General features: G+C 44.0%; 1 protein-coding gene across 1 annotated transcript; it reads left to right on the top strand.

Annotated features, from left to right (window-relative positions):
* Positions 1-5432: 5432 nt before the first annotated feature.
* MYO2 (myosin 2) lies at positions 5433-9830 on the top strand (the record flags this gene model as incomplete). Its single annotated transcript, XM_018877952.1, has 1 exon — positions 5433-9830. One exon carries the CDS (start codon positions 5433-5435, stop codon positions 9828-9830), a length of 4398 nt encoding a protein of 1465 aa, XP_018735304.1.
* Positions 9831-11396: the final 1566 nt, after the last annotated feature.

The raw sequence follows: 11396 nt of genomic DNA, 5'->3' as shown, positions 1-11396 counted from the left end.
GCAATCTCCTGCGAAGCAGGAGCAACGGGGTCTGGGGCAGAGCCCCAGCCGCCGGAGGCGAAACCACCACCACCGTCCCGTCAGAGTGCTAACAAGAACAGGTCTTTCAGTGCAAGGACTGGCACAAGGCATTCGCCAAAAGCCCCTTGGATACAAGCCAATTGGCTTCCTGTACTCCGCAGTCGCTTTCCTGGGCGTGGGTCTGGTCGTTGACAGTATACGTACCAAGCAGGCCGAGTTCCTCGACAGACGTCTTGACGCCCTTCTCGAGGCCAGAAAGGCCCGTGGCATCGAGTTCAAGCGTTCCGTCTAAGCATTGTTCACGCCATTTAATGATTTAATAAACATGATCCAATTTCCTGTGTTGTTTTGTGGTGTTCGACCTGCCTCCGGCGGCTGGGGCTCCGCCCCAGACCCCGTGGCTCCTGCTTCGCAGGAGATGGCTCGGATTTTTCGGGAGTGTGGGATAATGAATTGGCTATGAGAAGCCTTTGTCATAGCTACAATTGCTCAAAAACTCCTCTGAAGAGAATCACATTGGGATTTCAAATTGAATGGGATACTTTGCACGCTGTAAGCTGTCGTTGACTGTAAAGTGCAACGATAGTGTACTTCTGAACAAACCGAAAATGATTAATCAAAAGACGAGTGACGGGCCGCTCAGTGATAAATGACTATTTAAATGCTTTGAACTTCAAATAATGAATCACGCATTATAGTGCATTTTGTAGTGCTCAGATGTTAGTCCATTCCTGCCAGAACGAAAGGTAATGTTCTTGTGAAGAGAGTACCATCATAATTAGTTCCGGCATCTAGTAGCCATTAAAGTCGTGGATTTTTTCTTCGGTTTTCCTTCTCACTTCAGGAAGTATTTAGTCGTGTAATGGTCGAAGTAATATATGAACTCGGCCTAGTGCTAGTTTATGATTTACTTCGGATTGAGAGTAGTATAATTATCGTACTACAATAGTAGACTCAATTATTATAGAGCTGAGACAGTGACTGACTCCCTTTCGATTGTTGCAAGAATTGTGTCCTGTAGAGACGCCAGGTGGTTGGTATCTTGGATACTCCCAATGCCTTTCTGCTCCAGAATCTGCTGTCGATGCAGATTCTTGGATTAAGTCGTTGCTATACCACTTTACGAGAGTCCAAAAACACCAATGGCATAAAATTAATCTTCTAAGTGTATGATCAGATGCTTTACGTGGAGTCCCAGATGTGTGAAATGTGAGGAAAAAACTACTATCAGAGGTTTGAATTCTACGATAAAAAGTATGATCAGTAATGAAGACTGAATGACTATGTTTTATGTTTGATTGTTTGTTATCACTTACTTTGGCGATAGAAGAGATGTCAAAAATTAGGAAAATCAAGAGGAGAAGTCACTGATCAAAGAGATCAAGGATGGTGAGTCATAGATTTAATATGAGTGTCGAGTTAAGTGCGCATTGGAAGAGGAGGAAGCAATAGAGGTATCTGCTTTTTTCAGTGCGTTGCCATAGATTTTGTATGCTTTGTGTAAGAAGCAGATAGGTGAAACTAGTCAAATTAGGTATATTCAGGGGAAGCAGGATTGATCGACAACATACATGTGACAGGTGAGATATTAGCTGAAATAAATCATGTTCGAAGAAGAAATATGAATATCTATGTAGTGCCATTATGATAGAATAATAGTGTCAGTGAACAGGCATCTCAGTGAACCACTGACACCCGTTCTCTAACATGTCAATTTTCTGAAATATCAGTTCTATGCCATGTCCGTTCACTGATATGCCCGATCACTGACATGCCAGTTTTCTGAAATATCCGTTCTGTGCTATGTCCGTTCACTGACATGCCCAATCACTGACATGTCCAATCACTGACATGCCCAATCACTGACATGTTCGTTCACCGACACGCCCATTCTCTGACATGCCCAATCACTGATATGTCCATTGCAGTGACATGCCCAATCACTGACATGTCCATTCACTGACATGTCCATTCACTGACATGTCCGTTCACCGACACGCCCATTCTCTGACATGGATTATTTGTCTGATAAATTTTTGCTGTAGGATATTGGTCTCAAAGCTACACATTTTATTATTTCACGATTAAGCTTCTAGTGTACTAGGAAACTGTCTAGCATCTCATAGTGACATGATTTATTGCTCTAAATGCTTTTGGCAAACATTTTAATTTCCCATCTTTACGGAACTTTCACTGGATCCTGATATTCAGCTTGCTCTCGTTTTTAGTATAACATATTAAACCGTTGTACTGTATGAGGAAAATATAATCTTCGCATTAGATGCATACTACTCAAAGGGCCAAAAATGCTCTTCGGTTACCACCGTCTCCATCTTATTCAACGAAAGATTTAATGAGCCACAAATATACCAGTAGTCAGGGTGAGACTTCTCGGTATAGCTCTTTTAATCCAAAACAAACAAATGGAATTAACAGGATATATATATTAATTATCATTAATAGTGAGGCTGCTATATGCCAATATAAGTTCATAGCCGAACAAACTCTATTAGACGATATCCTATAAGGACGGTAGAGCTAAGGCACCGATAACAGACCTCCGAAGCTCGTGTCGTTTTGCTCCAGTAGGGGCACAGGTGATATATATTGGTGCAGCACACTGGCGCAGCCCACTGGCTACGACTTTTGGAGTACCCTTAAGAGTGACACTAGGCTGTTCCTCATGTCTGGTCAGGCAACAAGTTAATTATCTGAAAATATTCTGATAGTTAAGGCAGCAATCCGAACAGCTCTGAGCAGGTACGGCCTGACCTCAAAGGACGGATCCACACTTGATCAGGTGCTATCGGAGTCAACTCTCGGGAGAAACCAGGCTATGCTAGTCAGCCATGCTAATCCTCTATTTACCCCTGTTTTCTCCAGGTCATCCGTCACCCCCTGAAATTAATATTATTTATAGAGCCCTAACCTCAATGTAGATGAACGGCGCAGAATTGAGGCCGAGGTCCCGATCTAGCCAATCAAATGTGGAGAAATACACTTACAAAAAACCACAACCAAGGATTCAAAACCAACCAGCTCTATTCTAACTACAACCGGCGACCCTAAACAACTCGCGAAGCGAGCAACGGGGTCTGGGGCAGCGCCCCAGCCGCCGGAGGCTCTCGACCGCTTTTCCGGAGCGCCGTGACCAACCCCTGAAAAAGCCTCATCACCTAAAAGTAGTGGACGCGTGGCGAGCTGCAAAAACACTGCCGAATTGGATTGAAAGTGGTGTTTCAGGTGGATTTGTCCCAACAGCCACACTACAGAAGACCCATCTGCCCAAATAGGGCAGCAGCCGGGCTGCAGTTACCCCTGGAGTAGTGGCATTTTAAAGGCAGAAAGAGATGGATGAGGGACGCGGGTGGTCGCGATTTTTTAAACTTACGTGGTAAACTAGGGTAGGGCTTTGATCCGTAAGTAAGGTTGACCCAAAGAGCCGCTATTTCTGTTATTACTAGAGTGGTACTATACCTGTATATCGACACAGACCAAAACACACAGACAGACCCAGTTTTCTAAGGACGGACCCGACTGAGTGAATTTGAAATCGATTAACACACAACGGCACAGTCATTTCCATTCTGACTGGTTGTTTTTATTCGTTACAGCAGGTCTCAGCATTATATCAGTTCTATAACAGTTAGTTCGCTACTGATAGGACCAGATAGGTTGTTTAGCTACATACAGCCACAGTAAACAGTCAAAGTCTGTTAGAAGTTGATAACATCGTTTGAACGAGATATTCAAGCTGACTTGTGTGGATAGAGCAGATTGATTTGAATATTATTTTTTTTCAGTCGACCACACTTGTGTAATAGTGAGAAACTCAAACTTGTAAGTAAGACAGATCAAGGCAGAAAATCTTAGTCAAATTTAGTTTAACCTTTGGCGTATGTGTGGGTTTAGCATGGTCATCTCATTCATTTCATATTAACAGGAAATAAAATAATTTAAGGGCAAATTGCATCAAGGTCGACGACGAGCTAACGTATTACAGACAGCGTTTGTGCGATCTGATCTCAACTGTGTACCATAGGAAGCGTTGCGTTATTCGGGAAGTTGACGATATCGACTAACTGGCTCTTCTGAACTAGATTGAATTGTTTTGTTATATTGTACTGGATTGTGCTTTATTGGACTGGATTGTACAGGACGGATTAGAAAAGAGTCGTTTGAAATCCACGTTGAATCATATTCGACATCCGGTATCCACCTGTAGCTGCCATTTGAGCGTCGAACCACTGAGTAACAAGCAGGAAGTAACGGAGTATACAACCTGGACGCTCTGACAACCGCTTAAAACCGTGCCAACAGAGTGCTTAGATATCCCAGCGTTTCATAGAGCTAGGATAGTATTTGTACTGCGGTATACGGTACTGTGAATCAGCATTAGCTACCTGGTCTGCTGTCTGTGAATTGCTAGATAGATCGAAGCGAACAAACACACTTACAAAACGTTACCAAAAGCATAGAAAGACCACTTCCAGATGATTGCGTCAGCATATGAACCTGGAACGTAAGTAGCCCGCGCCGCCAGCTGGCAGAACCTGACGGCCAAAATCTGATTCCCTGATCCTGTTTGTCAACAGATCAAAGACACGCTATTTCTCCTAATAGCGAAAACCGTCCGTGCGTGCGTTTGCGACATGCGCATTCCACCCCAGTCTCAGTACTAACAACTCTCAGCCGGTGTTGGGTCCAGGATGACAAAGAAGGATGGATCGGAGCCGAGGTCGTTGCCAAAGACGTCGACGACACCAAAGTCACACTCTCCCTGAAACTGGAAGACGGAACGGTAAGTGCTTTTGTGGCCCCTGCCTCCGGCGGCTGGGGCTCCGCCCCAGACCCTGGTTGTGCTCGCTTCGCGAGCTTTCCGGGACCCCATACGCCCGACTCGAGCGCAGCGAGAGGAGCCACGGGGTCTGGGGCAGAGCCCCAGCCGCCGGAGGCAGTCCCCCCACAGCAAATCTAACCAGGATTTCAGGAACGAACCGCGGAGACAACCGTGGCCGATATCGATGCGAACAGTGAGAGCCTGCCTCCACTACGGAACCCTCCTATTCTCGAGACCACTGAAGATCTGACCAGTCTGTCGTATCTGAACGAGCCGGCAGTGCTTCATGCCATTCGAATGCGATATGCCCAGCTCAATATTTACACATACTCGGGTATCGTGCTCATAGCCACGAACCCGTTTCAGCGTGTGGACAACTTGTACACGCCCGATATCATCCAGGCATACAGCGGCAAGCCCCGTGGCGAGCTGGAACCACATCTTTTCGCGATTGCGGAGGATGCGTACAGGTAAGTTGGACTGCCTCCGGCGGCTGGGGCTCCGCCCCAGACCCTGGTTGTGCTCGCTTCGCGAGATCGTGGGGTGGTTGTGAGACTAACGTGGTAGATGCATGCTTCGAGATAAGAGTAATCAGACTATTGTTGTGTCTGGTGAGTCGGGTGCTGGTAAGACGGTCAGTGCGAAGTATATTATGCGATACTTTGCGACCGTAGAGGATCCAGACCATCCGAGAAAAATTGCCAAGGGTCACAGCCATCATAATAACGAGGCTTTAAGTCAGACTGAAGAGCAGATTCTCGCTACAAATCCTATTATGGAAGCTTTTGGTAACGCCAAGACCACCAGAAACGACAATTCTTCGCGATTCGGAAAGTATCTCGAGATCCAGTTCGATAAAAATGTCGATATTATTGGTGCTAGAATCCGCACTTATTTACTAGAAAGATCGCGTTTGGTGTTCCAGCCGGCTACAGAGAGAAATTATCATATTTTCTACCAGCTTTGTAGTGGTGCTACTGATGAAGAGAGACAACAGTTTAAGCTGCTGCCTGTTGAAGAGTTCGATTATCTTAACCAGGGTGGAGAGCCTGCGATTCAAAATGTCGATGATGCTGCCGAATTTTCACTCACTAGAGAGGCTCTTACCACCATTGGCGTCGATTCTACTGTTCAGCATGATATTTTCAAGATCCTCGCGGCTCTGCTGTATATTGGTAATATCAAGGTTACTGCCACAAGAACAAATGCTGTTCTTAACTCGGACGAACCAGCTTTGACACAAGTGTGTGAACTGCTGGGTCTGGATGCTGTAAATTTTGCCAAATGGATCACTAAAAAGCAGATTATTACTAGAAGTGAAAAGATTGTTTCCAATTTGAACCATAAACAAGCCACCGTGGTAAGAGATTCAGTCGCAAAGTATATCTACTCAACTCTGTTTGACTGGTTGGTCACTGTGATTAACCAGGGATTGCTGGCTGATGAATCTAAGCACCAAGTCAACTCGTTTATCGGTGTTCTGGATATCTATGGTTTTGAACATTTTAAGATCAACTCATTTGAACAATTCTGCATTAATTATGCCAACGAGAAGTTACAACAAGAATTTAACCAGCATGTGTTCAAACTCGAGCAAGATGAATATGTTCGAGAAGAGATCGAGTGGACTTTCATTGATTTCAGTGATAACCAGCCTTGTATCAGTCTGATTGAAGCCAAGATGGGTATTCTTTCGCTGCTTGATGAAGAATCAAGATTACCAGCTGGATCGGATGAAGGCTGGGTGGGAAAATTATACCAGAACTTCGATAATGCTGAACATTCGAAGTTTTTCAAGAAACCACGATTTGGTAAGAGTTCTTTCATTGTTAGTCATTACGCCATGGATGTTGCTTATGAAGTAGAGGGCTTTATCGAGAAGAATAGAGATACTGTTCCTGATGAGCTTATTGAAGTGTTAAATGCTACTAGCAATGAGTTCTTGAAGCAGGTTTTGGAAACCAAATCTGCTGCTGCTGCCGCTCCGGCTGCTGCAAGTTCTTCTAGTGCTCCTGGTAGGGCAGTGGTGAGAAAACCAACTCTAGGTAGTATATTCAAGGGCTCATTGATTGAGCTTATGACTACTATCAACTCGACAAATGTACACTATATCCGATGTATCAAGCCCAATGATGATAAGGCGGCCTGGAAATTCAATGGTCCTATGGTTTTGTCGCAGCTACGAGCATGTGGTGTTTTAGAGACAATTCGGATTTCATGTGCTGGTTTCCCCACCCGATGGACCTATGAAGAGTTTGCGTCGCGTTACTACATGTTGGTCCCATCGACCAACTGGTCAGTGGCTGTCAAAGAGTTGTGTGATGTGATTCTACAACAATCTATTCAGTCGCCTGATAAGTATCAACTCGGTAAGACCAAAATCTTTTTCAGAGCCGGTATGTTGGCGTACCTTGAAAAGCTGCGTAGTGACCGCCTCAATGAATGTGCTATCGTTATCCAGAAAAACTTACGCATGTTACACTTCCGCAAGCAATACCTTGCTACTCGTCAAAGCATTATAGCTGCCCAGACTTTGATTCGTGGCTTCATTGCTAGAAAAAGATATGAGAATGAACGCCGCGAGGCTGCTGCCACTGTCATCCAGACGAGATGGAGAGGCTACACTGCTCGGACAAGCTATTCTCAAACCCGTACTTCTATTATTGCTTTGCAGAGAATGGTTCGTGGTTACATGCTTCGAAGACGTCTATTACAAGCTAGATACGACAGTGCTGCCATTACCATTCAAAAAGTTTGGAGAGGTCATGTGGCCAGAAAAGAATATCATGCTACTCGTAACAAGATTATTCTTGTTCAAGGTTTGGTTCGTCGTAGAGCTGCTATCAAAGAGCTTAAACAACTGCGACTTGAAGCTAAGTCGGTTAACCACTACAAAGAAGTTCAGTATCGACTGGAAAACAAGGTTGTCGAGCTCACGCAATCTTTGGCCACTCGTAGAGAGGACAACAAAAAGTTGCAGAGTACCATTGATGGTCTACATAACCAGATTTCTCAGTGGCAACGTAAGCATGGTGAATCTGAACAGCGTTTGGTTGATTATTCCAATGAATCAGATGAAACAAGACAACAACTGCTGCGTGAAATTGATACTATAAAGGCCAATTTGGCATCAGTCCAAAAGGAACACGATCATATCGTGGCCAAACTGCAATCACAAGTAGAAGAAAACAAGCGTGTGCGTGAAGAACTAGAAGCTAAAGAATTGGCATTAAGTGAGTCTGCTAAGACGGTCAAGGAATATGAAGAAAAACATGCCAGTCTGAATGAAACTATTAGCCAGTTGCGCATAGATCTGGAGAATGCTATCAAGGCACAACCTTCAACATTTGCTCCTAGCTTGACACCTCTGCGTAGTCTTGGAGGTGTTCTCAATGGCGGCAATAATCTCAATACAGCCTCTCCAAAGAAGCGCAATCCCAAGAGACGGTCGCTTACTAATGCCCTTGGAGGTGCTGCTGCTGGAGCTCTTGCTGGTGGTGCGTTTGACGAAGCTGCTGGTTTCAGTCCTAGACCTGCTTCTATTGCTATTCCCAACTCTAATGAGCTTCACCATCACGGCCGTCAATACAGTGCGAGTACTGAGATCAGTATTGGATCTATTGGCTTGAACGGAGAGATTGAACGGTTGTTGGAGGATGAAAAGGTTCTACATACTGAAGTCATCCAAGGCATGATCTTTAATTTGAAGATTCCTGCTCCAAGCAGTAATGAAAAGATCACCCCCAAGGAGATTTTGTTCCCAGCTAACATTATCAACTTGATTACTTCTGAGATGTGGAGACTGGGATTCGTTAAAGAGTCTGAGAGATTCCTTGGACAAGCTATGCACGCTATTCAGGATTCAGTCATGAAGCATACTGGTGAGGATGTTATCAACCCTGGTGCATTCTGGATTTCTAATGTTCACGAAATCCTTTCCTTTATCTGTCTTGCAGAGGCCAACATTGTGCAAAATGAGGCTTTGCTTGATGAAATGGGCGAATTCGAGTTCCAAGAATATGGTCGCTTGGTTGGCATTGTCAAACAGGACCTTGAGAACCTTGAGTTTAACATCTATCACACATGGATGAAGGAGATTAAAAAGGTACTGGACAAGATGATTGTGCCTGCTATTGTCATGTCGCAATCATTGCCAGGCTTTATTACTCAAGAAAACACGAGGTTCTTGTCAAAGATGTTCACTGGAAGTGGAAACACCGCTACTATGGATGACTTGTTGAGTCTATTCAACAAGGTTCACAAAGCCATGGATGCATACTATCTGGAACCAGAGTTTGTCAAGCAACCTATCATGGAACTACTCAAGCTTGTTGGTGTTAAAGCATTCAACGACTTGCTGATGAGAAGAGCATTCTTGTCGTGGAAGCGAGGTCTTCAAATCAACTATAATATCACTCGTATTGAGGAGTGGTGTAAAGCACACGACGTTGCTGAGGGCATTCTAAGACTCGAACATATCATGCAATCAGTCAAGCTGCTGCAGCTTAAGAAATCTACAATGGAAGATATCGATATCATTTATGATATTTGCTGGACTTTGACACCAGCCCAGGTCCAGAAGTTGATCAACCAATACCTTGTTGCTGATTACGAACCTCCTATCAGTGCCGAAATCCTGAATGCTGTGGCTTCAAGAGTGAAGAATGATAACAACAACACCCTTCTGCTGGAGGCTATTCCACTCGACGATAGTGGTCCATTTGAGATAATGGAGCCTCGTGTACTAAAACGCATTGAATCCTACATCCCAGGTTGGTTGCAAGTTCCCAATCTTAAGCGACTTGCCGAGCTGACAGCTACTGTTAACCAAGCAGCCATTAATGGTGATGAATCACAACAGATTCAACAGCAGCAACTACCTAGTCAGGATATCACTGACGGAACCAGCCTGTCAGATGCTGGAATGCTTAGCGAGCCTCCTAATGACGGATACCCCATTGCGGCGTGATGACTTGATGATACCACTGCTGCCTTTTTGCTTTTTGCTAGCTGCTAATGACTCTACACTATAAATTAACGCTGAAAAATTAGAGAATATGGTCAATTTCTATACGTTTATTTTAATCACTGTGAAACATGACTTGCATCTGCTGGTTGGGGCCGAGCCTCAGTCCTTGGTGTTTAGGCTTGGCAGAGGACAATCACGAGTAAATGCCTGATATCTATGAGAACTTCGTAAAGTAAAGTAACGGTAGAGGTTACAATGGGTATAAATAACGACTATAAAGACTAGAATACAAGGTTAAAGGGGCTATGAGGATGGAAGGGGTGGGGTTACATTTTGGACGTATCGATGTTTGTAGTTGACACGACCAGAAAGATGTCACGAATCCACCTTCCTGATCTCATTGTGGCCCCAAAATAAAATAATATAATAATTAGAATTACAAAAGCTACAGTAGTATCTAGATTCAGAAGCTCTGATGAAACCAACTGACAGAGTGATTCGCTGAATCTAAGCATTTTTCATCCCTGCTAGAACCGGGAAATCTCACTGCCAAGCCATTTCACCTGCTATGTCAATCTCACATTCAGACAATTGAAAGCAAGCTCGACAGCAATGTCTTGGCTGAATAAACACACACCGACCTCTCATTAGAATTCACTATAGCTTACCAAATAACTCAGAATAATTCAGTATAGCTTACCAAATAACTCAGTACAACTCAGTATAACTGTATACCCCTATAGGCGTAGTAGACCATACTATACTATAGGGGGAGATAGCGCCGTACACTTGAAAGTGGTTATATAGGGCGGCAGCTGAGGTTGCTGTGGGGTATTTCTGTTTTGGCCAGCCTGGTTGGGAGAATAGTAAGAGAGAAGTGAAAGCGGGTCATTGAGCCTTTCTGCATCACCCAGGTACTACCAGTACTACAGGTCCTACGTGAATATTACTGAGTGTCGTCACCATTGTCGATAAACATACACACATACACATACACATACTCAAAACACCGCGACTGACCTCAGCATAGCAGAACATAAACAAGCACGAGACGATAAAACTCTGGAGTAAACTCGAATTCGAGTAGGCTGCAACTGATTTGTTTGGTTGAAGTGAGAGAATTCGACAAGTTCTATTGATAGCAACAAATACGACTAAGATTATTTTATCAGTCAGAAGGTGCATTAATTAGACGTGATTTCAAAGTGGAGGCGGAATAGGAGTAAGGAGAACTCGACAAAAAACAGCCTCTAGATTACTGTTAGAATATAACAGGGTGTTGACAAGTTGAAATACTGAAAACTGAGCGTAGATATTCATTTGGACTCGATCATAAACGACAGTCGACTCAGTTAGCAGCGGTTATTTAGCGGTGCAGTGACGACAGAATTCACAAGTGAAGAGGCAGGATAGTAGGTAAACACCTTAATATTTGTCAAACGTGGGTCATTGTAATAGTATAATTTATAGAGACAAGGCACGAAACGCCATTGGAAGTTTGGAACGCGGAAAGACCTGTTTTTGTAAGGACAGACCGAACAACAACAACACGAAACAAACAGGCTT

Source organism: Sugiyamaella lignohabitans, chromosome A, assembly GCF_001640025.1.
Source record: "Sugiyamaella lignohabitans strain CBS 10342 chromosome A, complete sequence".
NCBI lineage: Eukaryota > Fungi > Ascomycota > Dipodascomycetes > Dipodascales > Trichomonascaceae > Sugiyamaella > Sugiyamaella lignohabitans.
This window is presented reverse-complemented; position numbering and strand designations above follow the sequence as displayed.